This window comes from Pipistrellus kuhlii, unplaced genomic scaffold, assembly GCF_014108245.1.
Source record: "Pipistrellus kuhlii isolate mPipKuh1 unplaced genomic scaffold, mPipKuh1.p scaffold_m20_p_3, whole genome shotgun sequence".
NCBI lineage: Eukaryota > Metazoa > Chordata > Mammalia > Chiroptera > Vespertilionidae > Pipistrellus > Pipistrellus kuhlii.
In genome coordinates this window covers 134919364-134938534 of record NW_023425529.1, presented here as the reverse complement: position 1 = coordinate 134938534, position 19171 = coordinate 134919364, and the positions used below count along the sequence as shown (strand labels likewise).

Below are 19171 nucleotides of genomic sequence, written 5' to 3'. Positions count from 1 at the left end.
CACTCCGGGGGCTCAGAATGTTAGAACTGGAAAGCAATAGACTTTATCTAGGAGGTGAGAAGGATTATAGGGATTGATTAGTTTGAGATTTAACCTCTAATTGACAGTTGTTAAGCACCTAATATGAGCTATGCATTGTTCAATGCACTGTAGATAAAGAAGTGAAAAAGATACTCAATATTACCATTAAACATCCTCTAGTTGAAGAGAGATGATTAAGTAACCACTCCCTCTAAGAGGCAAATGCTATGGGACAGAGAGGATAGAGATTTTTGAGAACATCTAGAAGGACCTGATATAGATATGATGGCAGAGGGTGGGGCCTTCCAGAGCTGGAGAGATTGATGCCTAACTGAGACCTGATGGATAAACAGAAGTTTACCACACAATAGCCATGAAGAAGGACTGACGAGTGTGGGTAAGTTAGGGTATGTGGGTGGAACGTAATAGAGGATGTGGTGAAAAGGCTGTGGAGGCAGGATGGGATGGGCTTTGGAAAGCAGGTTAAGTATGGACATTATCCAATGGCAATGACAATGGGAAGCCATTTAATCAGAAGAATGAGATGAACAGATTGGTGTTTTAGAAAAAACACTCTATAATGTGGCCAATGGATTGCAGGGTAGAAAGTAAGACAGGAAGCTGAGGAATTAGTTAGGAGACTGTCTAACATAGACTATAGTAGTCATAGGGATGCTGAAATATCTCAGTTCCTGAGATAATTAGAAGCTTCCAAAGGACCTATTGATTAAGGGGAATGAAGCAATGGAAAGAGTCAGTGTCACCCTATCCCCAACCCGTTAGCTTTCTGACTTGAGAGCAGAAATATGGGAAATGTAAAATAGGATGGAGCTCTTGTTGGAATACTGAAAACGTGGAGGTATGTCTCAGCAAATGGGAAGTCCTTAAAATAATGGAAGGATGATACTTCCAATAGTTCAAATTATTTTTTCTAACTGTAAAGGCCTAAATGTCACGAGATGCTTTTCAACCTTCATTTGGGAGCCGTAGTTTACAGGCTACAAATAATTGAATATCTCCCTTCAGTATCTCTTATTTCATGAAGATATGAAACTGTCACCGCTAAGAGCCTGCAGTTTCTCCTTGAATCGATGAAAATTCCGTGCACATCTGCATTTGTTCTGGTTGCTGTGTTTTTAGAAGGAGCTCAGGGACACCTGCTTACATTCTGAGCAACGGCTGAAGTTTATTCTGCCCCTGACTGTGAATTAAAGATACAGCTGTTGGAAATGTCAGCAAAATCCCACAAAGAGAACTCTGATTCACTGCAGTTACACTATTGAGTAATCAGTGTTCACGTCACATTGCATTGGATGTGAAAGTGCCTTGTGGCTGTTATCCCCACTGGGAGCACCTTAAAATGACTCCTCTCCCTTTAGCCACTAAAATCAAGCAGCCAGCATAAATACATTCTAGATACAGGAGGCTGAACTGACTGAATGAAGTCACTTTTTTCAAATAGGCAGCTTAGTCATCCTTGCTCAGCTATTTTGAGAAAATCCTTGAACAACCAAGCTGATTACTGTCAAATCTGGTATAAATACTAAAGAATCCTCAGATATCAGCTTAGGTTACATTTGTGGATCAAGCTGCCATTTGAAAACAACACGAAGGCCAATATATTTTTTTAATTATAGAAATCCTACCTATGTAAGAATAATGTATTATTTTTATAGATATTTTTATCAGGAGTTGCTGATAGAAAGCATACTTTTATAAAATTAGACTCTTCTAATAAAAGGCAAAAATCTTATGAGAAAGTTACCATGGTCTGACAACATAGTACATTTGCTAGAAGGAGAGGGGGAAGGAGAAGAAAGTTAGAAGGAAGAGGTGAGGGAGAAATGGATAGAGGGAGGAGGAAGGAAGGGAGGAGAAGGAAGGCAGGAGAAAGGAGGGAGGGAGAGAATGAAGGAAAGAAGAAGGGAGGGAGGGAAGAGAGAAAGAGAACATTTTATGGAATGGCCCACTAACAGAAGAGTTTGCTATAGTAGCCACATGTGGTTATTAAACCTAATCACTCCTAAAACTGTTACTAATAAAAAGAAAATCTGCCACAACCAGTACACTATGAAGAAATGGTTCTACTTAAGGAAGATATTTTCATATGATTTTCAGTGGCAGAAGCAACACCAAAAGTCTGCTGGTATTTCAGCTGCTAGAAAAACTCTGTGAGACAGTACTTTCTCTCCCCCCTCTCATTTTAACAATAACTTTCTAGAATACATGTTTCTGATTGTAGTTTTTTTAATTGCAGAGGTAGAAAGGGAACAAAAGGGAAGGGATTGTACAGAGTGTAAAGAATTAAAAGAGAAGGAGACACAGCCATTTTAGCCAGAACTTTTGTTTTTCTTGCCGATAGTGATGTCACAGGGACCTGAGTTTAGGTCAATAATGTGTTTTCACATCTTTGAGCTATAGCTTCCTCTTTGATAGCGTAGGGTGAATGAATATATTTCTCATGGGGTTGTTGTAAGGATTAAATGCGTATAAATTGCCAGTTACATAGCAGATGCCCAATAAATGCTACTCCGTAAGTAGCAACTGCCTTTGTACCTTCCTGCTTCAGAAGCCCCCACAACAGATAAAAATATATAGACAGAAAAAGTGGGGAAAAAGCATTAACGTTGCCAAAACCGGTTTGGCTCAATGGTAGAGCGTCGGCTTGGGGACTGAAGGGACCCGGGTTTGATTCCGGTCAAGGGCATGTACCTTGGTTGCGGGCATATCCCCAGTAGGGGGTGTGCAAGAGGCAGCTGATCGATGACTCTCTCATCGATGTTTCTAACTCTCTATCTCTCTCCCTTCCTCTCTGTACAAAATCAATAAAATAAATAAAAAATACTTTAAAAAAAAGCATTAATGTTGAAAACAAACTAGGAGACATCTAGATCAATGAGAATATGGCCCTGTCTGTCCTCTTTCTCCCATTGGATTAAAGCACTTTTCCGTGTCCGAATTGCTTTGTTCCCCACAGAAGATTGAGACTATGATTCTTACCTATATGTTTCTTCTGATAAAATTTCAGGTCAGTAGAATACTCTGGACCTCTAATGCACTGTGATGCATTATCTATTAACTATTAATGAAGTCCTTTAGGTGAATGATATGACATAAAGCAGATGAACAATAAAATGTTTGAAGAACTCAAATGAAAGCTCAAGGCTAAAATCTGCTCTCATATTGAGAGCTGTGGATCTGTAATTTCAAAGACCCTGAATAGTCTTTCGGATCTCAGAAGGTATCTATGTGAACCATAAGTTTGGCTCAGCTCCCCAAAACACTTTTTCTTACTTAATTTCACTCATTTTTCATTCCAGTTCTGACAGTCTGTTTCCTAAATATAACAAAAACCACATTGTCTTGGTGCAATTAAAAAATACAGAACTGAGTCTAAAACACTACATTGATTCCAAAAGGGTACAACATGTTTCCTCGCTGAACAGTAGACACCTGGGTTATAGATGTGTCCCCGTTTGACACTAAAGAAAAATAAAAGCCTTCAAGAAAGAAAGGCAAGATGAGGAAAGAAAAGAAAGAAAATAGCTAACCCAGAACCTTAAGAGCATGTCATGATAGTCAGGCAAAGTCACTAACCGCGCCGTGTTCCTGAGAGCGGACGGTTTCACTTTAATAAGATTGTCCAAGTCTTGGCTATTCAAAAGAAAAAAAAAATTAAGTTCAAGTTAGTGACGGATATTTGGTGGTACTAGTTCAATAACCCATTGCACCCTGGAACCGTGGTCAGCAAACTGAGGCTCTCAAGTCACATGCTGCTCTTTGGCCCCTTGAGTGTGGCTCTTCCACAAAATACCACAGTCTGGGCGAAGAAGTGATGTTAGAAGAAGTTATTTTGAAGAAGTAGCATTAGAAAAAGTTTAAGTTTAAAAATTTGGCTCTCAAAAGAAATTTCAATCATTGTACTGTTGATATTTGGCTCTGTTGACTAATAAGTTTGCTGACCACTGCCTGGGACAACAGACTCATGAAAGCATGATATGATGGATTTTATGTGATCACCTCTGACTGCTTCGGACCGCTTCAGGGTTCACTCTGATGAGGGTATCCAGATCCTGGTTTCTTTAGAGAAAAATAAAAAGATTGCAGATTAATGAGAAGGTTCCTTTGATAAGATCATAAAGGTTACAAATCTGCTTAGAGAACTGATAAGACAAAATAGTCTTCCAGATAAAGCACAAAAATTAGTACAGTTCTATTACCTCCGATTGTTGGTGAGAGTTTCAGAATTCACTTTGATGAGCTTGTCAAGATCTTGATTTCTTTAAGTGGAAAAAAATGAAAGCAACTCAGTTAGTGGTAATAATGGTTTAAGTTGGTTGGGAATAGGAAGAAAGGATTTGTTATCTTATCACTTAGTTTGAGATGTATTGATTTGGCCCAGAACAACCTTGAAATATGTGTGTTTTTTTAACCAATCCAGAGGAGGATAAATGGTGCTGGATCAGAAGGCAAGTTACTCTGATTTCACATGCTTCCTTGCCAAAGCCTAGGGTACACACTGACAAGTGTTCACTGTGGGCATCTGGTGATTTAGTACTTTTCACTCTGAAATGTTTGTTTGTTTGTTTTTTAATTTAAATATGTTTGTTATTGATTTCAGATAGGAAGAGAGAGATAGAAACATCAATGATGAGAATCACTGATTGGCTGCCTCCTGCATGCACCCTACTGAGGGGTCAAGCCCACAACCAGGGCATGTGCCCTTGACTGGAATCAAACTTGGACCCTTCAGTTCACAGGCCAACACTCTATTCACTGAACCAAAACAGCTTAGAGCCACTCTGAAATGTTTTAACTTTTTGAAGATACAAACTGATTCTAATGACCTTGCTATTTTAAAAATCATATTCACCAACTAAATATATATATATACATATATATATATATATATATATATATATATACATACATATATATATATAATTTAAATATAAGCTATAAAATTAGGATTACACTTAACATAAGATTTGGCATTAGTGAGTTTCAGCAATCCATCAAAATTGGGTTTTCTTCCCTCTATGATGACTGCAAAACCAAATTAAACTCCGTTGTTCATGGTCAAATGAATAACATCCTCTGAAAATGTCTGCTTCCTATTTGCACTCCTACCAGTTTCTTTTCCCAGTCACAGAACAATATTTGCTTTCACATGGTTTGCTAGCATTCACTGCTTCATTGTGTATGATGCCTTGTTTCAGATGCTGGAAAGTTGTGACTTCTCAAAGTGTTCCTCTAAACTCCTTTTTGATATCTATTCAAAGAAATACAATAGCCCGCCATGTCCAGAAGTCACAGGACTGACATCTGCTCCCAGCACCATCTTGGACAGCAGCCTGCCTATCCCACCTTCCCTCTAACAACCCTTCTTAATCATATAAAAATAAAATATATTTTACTCATGAAAAACATTGATGCAAGAGAAGGGGAGCCTCATAGAGGTTAATCATCAAAAAGATCTGAAAAAAGGTCCCCAGCCTAGGCTTCTCCATAGGATGTGCTTCCCACTAGCCCATGGATTCACTCAGTTTGATCTCATCACCTTAGATCTCTGTGGTAGGCGGAAAGCCACTCACTGAATTTTCTCTCTTTTGAGATTGAAGTCTTTGTGCTGTGGTTTAAACAAGGGTAGTCAGGCTGGGACTTAGGCTAGAAATTAGAAGAACTCACAGAAGACAGATTTTTGTCCCTGGCCTCGGTATTCTCATATAAAATGGGGAAACTGGATTGGGTCATCTCTAAGGCTCTTCCCATCTCTAACATCTTCTACTCCTAGGAATCTAGGAATCTGAAATTTATCACTTTTCATGTTTATTAAGTTAGCTATTTAATGCCTTTTTTTTTCTTTTTAAGTGTAGCATGCTAAGAATGCATTCTATATCCAGAAAAAAGTACATGAGTATTCTAAAATGCAATAAATTAAATTGAAAACCTATTATTGTCTCAGAATGACATCTCTGGTATATAATTAGCTTTAATCTATGATAATTGCCTGCTGTTAATAAGATTCAGTATGTCTACCGAATTCTCCTTTTGGCGTTCCTGGCCTATAATTATATCTCATGTGCTACTCATGACACCTAGTTGTAAACTTCAAACCAGTTGATGCTCAATAATTACTTAGAGCACAGAACTATCAGTCTCCCATCAGTTTTCTCTATGACCCTAGTTAAATCACCTACCTTTTCTGAATCTTAAATTCCTTTTCTGTAAATTGATTAGGTTAAACTGAAACAAAAGTTTTCAAATTGTGCAAACTAACTGGGCTATGAATTCCTTGAAGTTCCTATATTTTACCTCTAAGATTTTGCAATTTTCATATGTACCAACTAAACTCAAAAACAAAAATCATGAAAACATTGACAAGATATCTAACCTAATAATAGAGTAATATGCAAATTAACCACCACCCCACTACACAAGCCATGCCCACCAGCTGATCAGAGCAAATATGCAAATTAACCCAACAAAGATGGTGGTTAATTTGCATATATGAAGGGAGGGAGGATTGAAGACTGAAGACAGCATAGAGGGAAGAGGGAGGGACAGTGGAAAGCAAGGTGGCTGCAGCTGCTGGAGGGAAAGCACTGGCAGCAAGTGCGGGATGGGGCGGGGCATGCAGTGGCAGCGCATGCAGCCATGGAGGTGGTGGCAGTGGGCATGGCAGGTCAGAGTGCATAGTGGTGGAGGTGGTAGTGTGCTTGGCCCAGGAGGCAGGAGCAGCGGTTGGCACAGTGGATCAAGTGTGCAGGGCAAGGCATGTAGTTGTGGTGGTGGCCGCCTATCCTGCCCACCCCATCCCACTCCATCCTGCCTGTCACAGAGGGAGAGGTGAGGGGGCAGAGGAGGTGGCTGTGGCAGCAGGGAAGCCTGCCAGAATCCTTGCAGAAATATTCCTGCAACAGGTGCCTAGTATGCTATATAATAATGAGGTACTATGCAAATTAACCCTCACTCCATCACAAGATGGCTGCCCAAGACCAGGCTGGCAGGGAGGGCTAGTGAGGGATGACCAAATGACTGGACAGCAGGCTGCATGGGGCAACCAGGCCAGCAGGAGGGTTAGTGAAGAACAACCAAATGACTAAACAGCAGGCTGTGTAGGGCAACCAGGCCACCAGAGAAGGGAGGCAGTTAGGAGCAACCAGGCCAGCAGGGAGGGGACAATTGGGGGCAACCTTGCTGGAAGTGGGGGGCAGTTAGAGGAGATAGACCAGCGAGGGGTACAGTTAGGGGTGATCAAACCAGCACACAGAGGCAGTGAGGGGCGATCAGGCTGGCAGGGAGGGCAGTTAGGGGTGACCAGGCAGGCAAGCAGATGAGCAATTAGGAGCCAGAATTGTAAGAGAAATGTCTGACTGCCCATTTAGGTGGGATTGGGCCTAAATGGGCAGTCAGACATCCCTTGAGGGCTCCCAGATTGGAAAGGGTGCAGGCTGTGCTGAGGGACACCCCCCTTTTGCACGAATTTTATGCACCTGGCCACTAGTCTATATATATAAAATCATAACTGACAAATGGCCAGCTCGTAGCTATGATGCACATTGATCACCAGGGGGCAGACACTCAACACAGGAGCTGCCCCCTGGTGGTCAGTGTGGTCCCGCTCAGCTGACCAACAGGCACTAGACACCAAACTCAAGGGCTAGCAAGCACCACTGCAATGGCAGGAGTCTCTCCTATGGATACTCCCCCTGCATGCCCCTCCCCCACAAGCTGGGAGATAAGGCCTGGCTGCGGAGGGATGGAGTTCCACTGATCCCCACAGGCCAGGCCAAGGTACCCCACCAGTGCACAAGTCTGTGCACCAGGCTTCTTGTTATACAGAATTAGCTTCAATATTATTATTATTTTAAACTATATTCTAATGGAATAAATGAAAGCAATAATAAAAGAAAAATCTTTATAGCATTATTATATACAAACAAATCAATTTGCCCTAGATAGCTTGGATAAATGCATAGAGCATCTACCTGTGCATCAAAGGGTCCCATGTTCCATTCTGGCCAAGGGCATGTATATTGGTTTCAGGCTCCTTCCCAGCCCTGGCCCTGGTCAGGTTGCATGCAGGAGGCAACCAATCAATGTGTTTCTCTCATATTGATATTTCTCTCTGTCTTCCCTCTCTCTTCCACTCTCTCTAGAAGTCAATGGAAAAATATCCTCTGGTAAGGATTAAAAACAAAATAAAATAAAACAAAACAAAACAAATAAAATAAATTTGTTCTCATCATTTCTCATGTCCCCCCCTCGCAAAATATCCTTAGCCAAATAAAATAATTTTATTTTTTGGCATAAATTGGAGTCTTGAATAATCTTAATAAACTTACCTCTTGTTTGCTGAGGGAGTCACTTTGATAAGATTGTTCAGGTCTTGGTTCCTAAAACATAAACTAAAATCAATAATGTGCATATTCAACCTTAATATTTAATTAAATGATTGTTGCTAATTTAACTTTTTTATTGATTGATTTTAGGATCAAAGAGAGAGGAAGGAAGCGAGAAGAATACAGATTTGTTATTCTATCTATTTATGCATTCATTGGTTGATTCTTATATGTGCCCTGACTGGGGATCAAACCCACAACCTTGGCAGATTGGGATGACACTCTAAGCAACTGAGCTACCTGGCCAGGGCTGATTTATGCTAATTTAAAACTTCATCATTATTTAAATTCTCTTTTTAGTCCTAGGAAAAAACAGATTGCTACTATCCATTTCTTGCATAATTTTGTACTTATGAAAATTCATTTTCATTTTATTTCATTTTTTAAGGCAACCTCAAATTTAAATTACTTACAAATTCCTTATTATCCATATTATATTTTATTATATATATATTATATATTATATAGTAGAATTAGCATTTAGAACATTTTTGGAGGTTTTAATGAATCAGAGGAAAATATAAAATTGCTCATCATTTTCATGTTCTCTATATTTCTCTTCCTCTTCTCCAAGAAAATCCAACCAACTACACAAATTTAAAAACTGAAACTCCAAAAAAAGTTATTTTCTGATTCTAAGATATATAGTAATATATATAACATGAATATGTAATATTAAGGTTACTTCAAAATATAAATCAAACCACTTCAGAATCACACTTTATGCAATGCTAAATCAGAACTAGTAAGACTTCAGGTTATAAAAGTTGTTTTAATTCTAAACATTCAAATAGGTAATCATAATCTTAAAGGGACATTTCTGCTATTACACTGGGCTTTTATACAAACCCTAATACCAAATTTGATGTACTTTATTGTGGAGACAATATTATAGATCCTGAGGACAACTAAGTTCAGAAAGACTTATATCACTTAAATAATTTTTGAATTAACCTATAAACTCATTTTATGTACGTCTTTCCATCTGCACTGTGTTGAACTATATGAAATTATCATTTGGAAGGTCAAAAATGGTTGACTATTAATCATTTTATAAGTTTCAACATAATAGGATAATTTCTTTGCTATCTTCTTTTTTTTTAATAATTTTTAATTTATTTTAGAGGGAGAGGGAGATAAAACATTGATCGGTTGCCTCCTGTACATCCCTTACTGGGGATTGACCTTGCAACCTGGGCATGTGCCCTGACTAGGAATTGAACTGGCAACTTCCTGATACATGGGACAATGCTCAACTAACTGAACCACATTGGCTGGGCTGTTAACTTCTTTGACTTAAGCACAGAGTAGGGCTACAAGGACCCAACAATGAAGAAAAAATAGTAACAGTAACAATGACATCAATAGATAATGACTAATAAGTACTTGAGTGCTGAGTGCTTTACAAGCTATAGAAACTAAGTCTTTTTGAAAGAGAAACAAGGGAGACCTATCTTTCACTGAATCTTAACCTGCAAAGTAAAATATTATATAGCCTCTAAACTCAGTATCTGACTCCAAGACAAAGAGAAAAATGTTATATTCTTATTTGGTGGGGAAAAAAACTAAGGACAAGTTAGCATTAAATATTCAGATAAAAGAGTGATAAAATTTTTGGAAAACCATAAAATAAATTAAAATATATGCAAAGGGTGGGGATGGGTGGGCAGTAGGCTGTGTTTGGGAAGTTACCCAAACTATATTCAGAATTCATCTTTCACACCCATATAAAATACTATCTAGTCCAGCCTGCAGTCTGGTTTTGTAAATAAAGTTTTATTGTAACATGGCCACACCCATTTGTTTATAATGTACTATGTATGGCTGTCCAGTTCACTAGTTAAAACAGAACTGTTTTGGACCACCCACCCACCCCAGAGACCTTAAATATTTACTGCCTAGAACCTTCAAGCAAAAGTTGCTTACCTATCCTAAGAATCTTTTTATGATAGCTACATAGTGTAAAAGAAGAGCATTCCTATGTGTAAAGATAGGAAATCTACCAGGAAAAAAAAATAACAAAATGTATTTAACTCATGTTCAAACTACCATAACAATATATGTTTATAGATTAATGGTTTTGTTATCTTTTTGCTTACTTAACATAATGTGTCTTAGAGTAAATTCCCTCTATATAAAAGACAAATGTCATTTTTAAAAAATATGATATTTATTGGTTTTAGAGAGGAAGGGAGAGGGAGAGAGAGAGAGAGAGACAGAAACATCAATGATGAGAAGGAATCATCTCTAGGCTGCCTCCTGCATATCCCCTCTGGATGATTGAGCCTGCAACCCGGGCAAGTGCCCTGCCTGGGAATCTAACCATTACCTCCTGATTCATGAGTCAATGCTCAACCACTGAGCAACAATGGGTAGGCAGACAGATGTCATTTTTTATATTCCTATTATTTCAATGAACTAAGAATCATTTTTTAAATGATATCCCAATTTTAGGGGTTTTGTAAGCAAGAGTAGAAGGAAGTAAACAAGGGAGGAAGAAGGAAGGAGAAATTTCCTTTGGGCTTGGCGACATAGGCTAGAAGATGTCAACAGGGAAAAGGGGAATATGTGTAAAACTTTCAACAATAAAGATTTTAAAAAGTAAACAAAATAAAATAAAATAAAACTCATTTAGAGTACTTATCTCTAGGAAATTGTTTTGGGATGATGCTTCACCTCCTGGGCAATTCTGATTCATTTTGAGGGAACCCCAAGCATGGAACACAAATCCCATACTGATAAGAAATACTTTAAAGAATTCTCTCTCTTCCACTAAAGCTCACAGCCAGGGATCCCTGAGCAAAGGACATAAATGCCAGATTGCTGACACAGAGTTATTGATTTTTAGTGCCATCACTGGCTGTCTCCATGATGGGACAATAAATTTTATCATGTTTTTAAGTTGAATAGAAAAAAAAAGGGCATAAGAGATAGGAGAGTTCCATGAACCTCACCTTTGGTTAGTTCTGTTTGTTTCAGGAGTCACTTTGATAAGGCTGTCAACACTTTGGTTTCTTTAAAAGATTATAGAAATGATCAATGGTCAATTTATATCACACAGTTGCAAATATTTATTAAAACTTAGGGACATTTTATTACAAAAACATGTTATAATGAAGTATTTATTATAACAGAGATATCTCATAGGGTTAGAGTTTTTCCATGCTGTCTATGAATATATTTATTGAGGCCTTAATTATAACTGCATAGAAATAATAAATAATAACTAAAGCTTTTTGAATATCTGTGATGGGCCAGGCACTGTTCTAAGTGATTTACATAATTATTGTGATTTAAACCTCACCTCAAATCTATGACAGAAGAACTACCATCCCAATTTCACAAAGGGAAAAACTGAGATACTGAAAGATTAAGATTTTCCTACATGGCTAAGGGAGGCAGGGTTGAAATTTTAAGCTAAGTAATTTAACTCCAGAGTGCAAGCACTTTCCATTACTCCAACCATCTTACTGAGACGTAGTGATGGAATTAGCGTTGGGAGTAACTAGAGAGCCATTTGTCTAGCTTCCTCACTTTGAGGATGAGAAAACTGAAGCCCAAACAGGGAGGTACCAATCACATTCACACAGTTAGTGAGGGCAGAGCCAAGCCTGGACCCACATGTGCTGGTTCCAGTCCAGTTCTCTTTCCCCTTTCCCGTGCCATCCCTCTGCTCAAAAAAAATAAAATAAAAATAAATAAAATAAAATAAACAAATCAATGAATAAAAGTGCCCTGTCCATCCTGAAAAAACAACTATTCACCTAACTGGTCAAAATTGTTAACATTTCAGATATAAGGTTGTGGAGGTTACATGACTTTTCCTGAACTTTCGAGTGCCAGTCAGCTGGAATGACAATTTAATTCTATTTTAAACACTGGGTCAACATGAAATGGAAAAGAAGAGCTTATTAAATCTCACCCTTGCACACTTTTGTCTGTTCCTGGATTCACTTTGATGAGGTTTTCAAGGTCTTTGGAACTTTAAATCAAAAAGCAAACACATGGTAAGTAAAAATGGAATTAAATCAACTAAGTATATTAATTTAAATAATATATGTACTCAAGATGAATTATGCTATTAAGTTTTGGTATTTGAATTAATACCAGTTTATTCCCTTCATTTAAAAGAGAGAGAGAGAGAGAGAAAAAAACCTCTATACAAATCATTGGCATACTGGTTTGTCATTTACCCTAAAAATAAAACCATAAAAGTAGACAAGATTGAGCTTTAAAAAAACATTCAGGAATTATTTAGTGATTTGCCAAAAACTTTCACCTGCCCCCTCTGATGCTATAGCTATACTCTTTTGTTTTGTTTTGTTTTGTTAATGATTTACATTTACAGTGCATTTTTGCTTTAATGGGATTTTATACCCATTATTTTTATAATCATTCTTTCAATAATCAAGTGGTAAAGGTGAGAGAAACATTTTATAACTGTAGAAGCCTAAGCCAGCATGTTCAAGGCACCATGTGGCAAATAATGAAGCCCAGACTTCCCGATTCAAATTCAAAGACTTTTCAACACAGCTGCTCTGAAGAGTGCCACAAATTGATGCGGTTGGGGAAGGAAGAAAGATCAGACATAATCCTCACCCTGAGTTACTTCTGCTCACTTCAGGGGTCACACTGCTGAGATTGCCAAGACTCTGGCCCCTTTAAAACATTAAAAAAAAATTTGAAGTTAATGAGAGATTAATAACAAGTGGGCAAAATTATTTATTAAAATTCAGAAACAGTATCAACACTTGGTGAGATCAGGTCAAAGAGTTGAAGACTGGTAAAGGTGACAATGCAGAAGAATGTAAGAACTTATACCTGCCTAAAACTCATGGAGACTCAGCGAGGGATTTTAATCTTGGAGCCATTATGCTAGTAGCAAATGCCATCCTAAGACTTTGTTTCTATCATGATTTATCTAATGCTACACCCTTGACCTTTGCCAGGTGCACTAAATGTTTTGTAGTAGTTCCTATATATGTCTCAAGGCACATTCCAGAAGGACCCTCTTAATATCATACTTCAACATGCTGAGGAACTTTCAAATTAACTTTGGAAAATATATATTTTGTAAATGACACTCTTTAGCAAGTTCGCTATTCACAATAATGGATTAAAATTAATATACCGGTTTGTTAATGTTCATGATATATATAGCCTGAAATCTGCCTCTAGTACTGTGTGTTAAAACTACATCTTTTTACTAGTTCTGTGTTGGCAACAAACTATAAAGATTAAATCCATGGAGTTCTGAAATGTAAAATATGTTTACTGTAATATAAAACTCTCTATAGTCCCTGAAAACATGTTAGGATTTCATTGTTACCCTTTAGAGTACCTGCATCTGATCTTAATGGAATTTTGCTTTTCTTACCATTTCTCCATGCTCTGTGGCCCTACTAAGATCATATCATAGTCTCTGAGATTGCATTTATACATCAAAGATAGAGATATTTGGAAGCAACCAGATGTTGACTCGAGTTTTTACTTGTATCCAAATGTCTGAGAATGTGTATACCCAGGCTAAAAGCAGCTAAAATATTTGAATCTTTTCCATACAAATAACGAAACAATTAACCTGACATAAATAGCTATTCTACTCCAGAAAACTCCTTGTTGATTTTTCAAACACTTTGTTGATTTTTGCTTAAACCAAGTATGTGAGATTTAAATGCCAGTGACTGAAAATAAAAATTCCTAGGATGCTATGTCCACACTTGAGTACTCAAAAACAATAAAAATAAATAAATAACACAACAATAAGCATTGTAATGCATCCCTTGTAATATTGGTGTTGGCAATATTTATTATATTGCCAAGACTTTGATCTCTTTGAACATATTAAATAAAGTACATATTAGTGTAAGGTTATTAAAATTTCAAAGTTCATAAAGTCAGTAAGGTAGGAATGAGCCTGGAATCTAAGGTAGTTTTGGCTGGACTTATTAAACAAGTAAAAGACCATCATTAAGGCTTAAGATTTTATTCTATCTGAAATGTGATAATGCTGAGAGTTTTTAATAAGGAAGGGAGCATAATCTTATTTTATTTTTTTAAAAAAAGTCTACAGAATATTGCACACATAATCATACACACATGAATCCCCACAAACTTTTGTATGTGAACACATCTCACACATAAACATGCAGTACACACATACACATCAACATATGAAAAACATTAGGTGATTATTTGAAATAGTCTTATAAAAATTAGAAAGGAAAATAGATATTTCCTAGAGAGTCAAAGTAAATTAAATATTTAAACGATGAATAAATCATTAAGAAAGCAAAATTCACCTGATCTTTATTACTGCTCACAGTTACTTGTATCTACTATGTGCTGATTATGGTAGTATTATGATTCCTATTTTGTTGATGAGTAAATTGAGGCACAGAGACACAGCTAGCCAGTGACAGAGTCAGAATTTGAGTCTCCGTCTTGTGGATTCGTTGTTCACATTCGCTACTTCAGGATACCACCCTGAACCACCCATGTAGCCAAGGAAATCAATGCTTTCTTTTCCATCTGTTTGTTGCAAAGCTGTACAGGTCTGTGAGCCTCTGACCAAGCCAGGCTGCTGAGAGCAGTGTGTGCCCCAGCTTTACTGCTGCCCCAGCCCTGGCCCTGCTCCCTGGGCCTACAGGCATCAGTGACACATTTAGAATCTAATAATATCATGTCCTGAGTTAACTGAATGGAAACGAGTTCTACAAAAACCACATGGAACTATTTGGTACACTGTTTTCAGCAACATGCCCACAAGCTCAGTTTCAAATCTATTCCCATCTGCTTTTTGAAAAATAAAAAGCAAGAGGACATAAGCTTTCCAGATTTACTTGACAATTCATGGGTGGGAGACCTCTTAATGAAGTACACTTGTTAAGCTTCTCATCTTAAACACCCACCATGCTTCACCCACATAACATATAGTACACACAAATATACTACACACATGAAAACAGTTCACATATATACATACTTACACACCCACATACATATACTACTACTACTACTACTACTACTACTACTACTCACACACACACACACACACATATACACAAACACTACTTACATATACATACACACAGTACTTCTATATGCACAAATTGTAATGGTTAACTTCACGTTTCAACATGACTGGACCACAGGGTGACCAGGTATTTGGTCAAACATTAGTCTGGGGGTGTCTTCGAGGTTTTGGATGAAATTAATATTTGAATGCAGATAGCCTTCCCTAACATGAGTAGGCCCCATCCAATCAGTTGAAGCCCTGAACAGAATACTAGTGTCTAAGAAAAACAGGACTTAGCCTGCCTGACTGCTTATTCTGCGACATTGTTCTTCTCCTGCCCTTGGACAAGAGCTTATGCCATGAGCTCTCCTGGTTCTCAGGCCTTTACACTTGAACTAGGAGCTACAGTTTGCTACATAAATATGAGCTTGAGAGTTCTCAGCATGAAACAATTCCTTCTAATAAAGCTCTCTCTCTCTCTCTCCCCACCTATCGGTCTATCTATATCTATCTATATATCTCCTATTCTGCTTAATTGAAGAATCCTAGTTAATATATACACTTATAGACACACACACCACATATGTGTGTGTCTATAAGTGTATGTATCTCTGTGCCTTCAATACACACATACATATGTACAGGGAAGGACATAAGTAGGTTTAGAGTTATGAATATGTGAAACAGAGTTTATTCTTATATTATTATTTATTAACTAGAGGCCTGGTGCACAAAATTTGTGCACGGGGGTGGGGGAGATGTCCCTCAGCCAGGCTTGCACCCTCTCCAATCCAGGACACCTCAGAGGATGTCCAAATGCCTCTCATAATCTGGGACCATTGGCTCCTAACTGCTTGCCTGCCTGCCAGCCTGGTCGCCCCTAACCCTAACGGCTCCCCTACCAGCCTGACCACTCCTAACTGCTCCCCTGCTGGCCTGACTGCCCCTAACTGCTTCTGCCTTGCTCCACACCCAGGACCCAGGATTCCCTCCACTGGTTGGTCACAAGCACCTGGGACCCAGGCTTCCCTCCCTCTGGCTGGCCGCAGGCACCTAGGACCCAGGCTGGCTTCACTTGGGCTGGCCACAGCCATAGGGTCCATAGGTGGGTGGCTTTGCCTGGGCTGTGGCTGTAGCTGCAGGCACCCAGGACCACGGAGCAAGCAGCTTGTCTTTCCCAGGCCATAGACTGGCTGGTCCCCATTCCTGTCTCTCAACTCATTTGTGCCTGACTGGTTCCCATTCCTGTCTCCCCAGTGTTGAGTGTCTGAGCCTTTATTGCCTGATGGTGTGAGGGCCTGTGGATCATTTGCATATTAGCTCTTCATTATATAGGATTATTATATTATTTCCATATGAAAAAGTCTAAGCCTACTTTTCCTACTTACTATACTATTATACACACACACACACACACACACACACACACACACACATACATATATACATACATTGAAATCATTTAGCTCAGAAGAGCTCAGTCAAAATTCTCATTTAACATCTCAAAATCTATCTGGCAGCAAACTTTAACCAAGAATAAAATGCAAGAGATAATGTCTGTGTATCCAAAGTACAACTGCTCTGGCTTGATCAATTTACTGTCCTGAATACAGGCACTCAGGTTGCTAATATGCTTATAAATGCCAGACAAAGGAAGGGAAAAGCTTTAAATATCTTACCTCTTCATATTTTTATTTGTTTCAGGACTCACTTTAATGCGCCCACTGAGGTCTTGTTTTCTTTGAGAAAGAAAATAAATTTTACTGAACGTTGTTAAAATAAAACACTAATTAAGTGAACAATGATTGGACAAATTGAGTGGTAAATATACAAGTTCTCTGTCATTGTAATTGTTCAAGCTCTAAGTACAAATAAAAATTCTCTTACATCTTGAGTTGGAGAACATTTAAGTTTCCTTTTTTTTTTTTGTTAACAAGAAACATGTTATCTGTTCTATTCTCAAAATGCATAAGTAAATGTGAAACTTGTTATTTAACAAAATCAACTTTGCCCTCAGATACATCTTGTAAGAATACCCCAAATGGTCAGCATTGAAGTTAAAGTTCTATGCTGGATCCAATCAGAATATAAATTTCTACTCCATAAATCATATATAATTGCCTATTCTGTTTTTTAAATAAGAGTAATGCTAATAACTTTCAAATATTAAAGTTATTAAATACATGTATAAAGTTATTAACACATATTAATAATAAATATTTTAAAACAATAAAAATATATCCTTTCATATAAACTCAACCATTCCCACAACTCAAACCTTCTAAAAATAATTGAGTTACAGTGAGTTACAAAGGCAAAAAAACAAACAAACAAACAAAAAAAAACACCTTAAATGGTAAAAAAATGAATGACTCCCTTCTCAGAGGACTTATGTTCCTCCCATTAAAATGCATTGAGTAATACCAAAAGGAGCAGAAGATGAACCTAAAGGGACAGTAGAGGATGCCAATAGTAGGTGACTGACAGCTCCTGCCATGCTCACATAGTGAGAAGAAAAGTAGAAGGATGTTCTTTCTCCCACTGTGTGCACTTGCCCAGCCCTCCTCTTGGCTGCCTTCTGAGACCACATCCTCAGAAACATTAATTTCCAAGAGTTTTAGTCAAACCCCACTCTTGGCTATCTTTGTCACTTTGGAGATCCACTTTGGAAAATAATATCTAGATTGTGCTCTCATTGGACACAAGAAATTCAATTCAGCCCTAACCGGTTTGGCTCAATGGATAGAGTGTTGGCCTGCAGATGGAAAGGTCCCAGGTTTGATTCTGGCCAGGGGCATATAGCTTGATTGCAGGCACATCCCCAGAGGGGAGTGTGCAGGAGGCAGCTGATCAGTGTTTCTCTCTCATTGATTTTTCTAACTCTCTGTCCTTCTCTCGTCCTCTCTGTGAAAAATCATTAAAATATATTAAAAAAGAAAAGAAAGAAATTCCATAACTCATCCTTAAAAACAATCCAAGTCTAAAATTTGGAAGAAAAAGTAACATTGGGACATTTCTTAAAAAATAAGTGATTTTTTAGAGCAAAGAGGGAAGGTCATGTGGCCCATTGCTATTTTCCAATTCCATGCTAATAAAATATGTCTGTAAAGTCAAAATGCTAAATCATTTTTCTTATTAATTATCACTTACAGAAATCAGATTTAAGGCACTAATAAGACTTAGCCAGTGGTATTTTTACTTCCTCTGGGATTAATTTTGTTAACATTGTCAAGGTCTTCACCATTTTTTTTTAAAGTTTAAATCAGTTTCAAACATTATTGTAATATATATATTAATATATATATGTATATAATTAATGGTTAATTCAAGATTTTAAAGAAATTTATTATACTGATATTAAATTCATTTTTATTATAAAATTGCCTATAAACAACATAGTTAAATTAAATTTGGGATTTAGTTGGCCTATATGTAAATGTAAATTCATACAAAATGTACTATAGAATCTCCAAAGTGAAGGCCAGGGCAGTAGGGGTCAGACACAGAAGAGAGAAGACAAATTTAAAGATGCAACCCTTTCAATGTCACTGAAAAGATCACACAATTAATCTGGATGAAAATAACCAAGATTCAGAAACAACAAAACAGTTTTCATTCTCTGTTAGTTTTACCTGCCCTGGTTTTTGCTTTGATAATTGTTTCTATTGTAGATCTTGACTTCTTTGGAAAACCATGAAAAATTCATGCCAATTAAGTCACATCTGAG

The 19171-nt window shown here is 37.6% G+C and overlaps 1 protein-coding gene across 25 annotated transcripts in view; it reads right to left on the bottom strand.

Annotated features, from left to right (window-relative positions):
* SCEL (sciellin) overlaps positions 1–19171 on the bottom strand; it is a 106976-nt gene that overhangs the window by 17912 nt on the left and 69893 nt on the right. For 16 of the 25 annotated variants that reach the window (XM_036455818.2, XM_036455833.2, XM_036455826.2 and 13 more), the window contains 8 exons: positions 17124–17183; positions 13026–13085; positions 12346–12408; positions 11381–11437; positions 8370–8420; positions 4242–4301; positions 4042–4101; positions 3619–3675 (listed from right to left, as the gene is read on the bottom strand). In XM_036455818.2, coding sequence (XP_036311711.1) covers positions 3619–3675; positions 4042–4101; positions 4242–4301; positions 8370–8420; positions 11381–11437; positions 12346–12408; positions 13026–13085; positions 17124–17183 — 468 coding nt within the window. Of the gene's footprint in view, positions 1–3618; positions 3676–4041; positions 4102–4241; positions 4302–8369; positions 8421–11380; positions 11438–12345; positions 12409–13022; positions 13086–17123; positions 17184–19171 lie in introns of all 25 variants that reach the window. The other 9 variants (XM_036455823.2, XM_036455837.2, XM_036455838.2 and 6 more) reach the window with 7 other exon arrangements.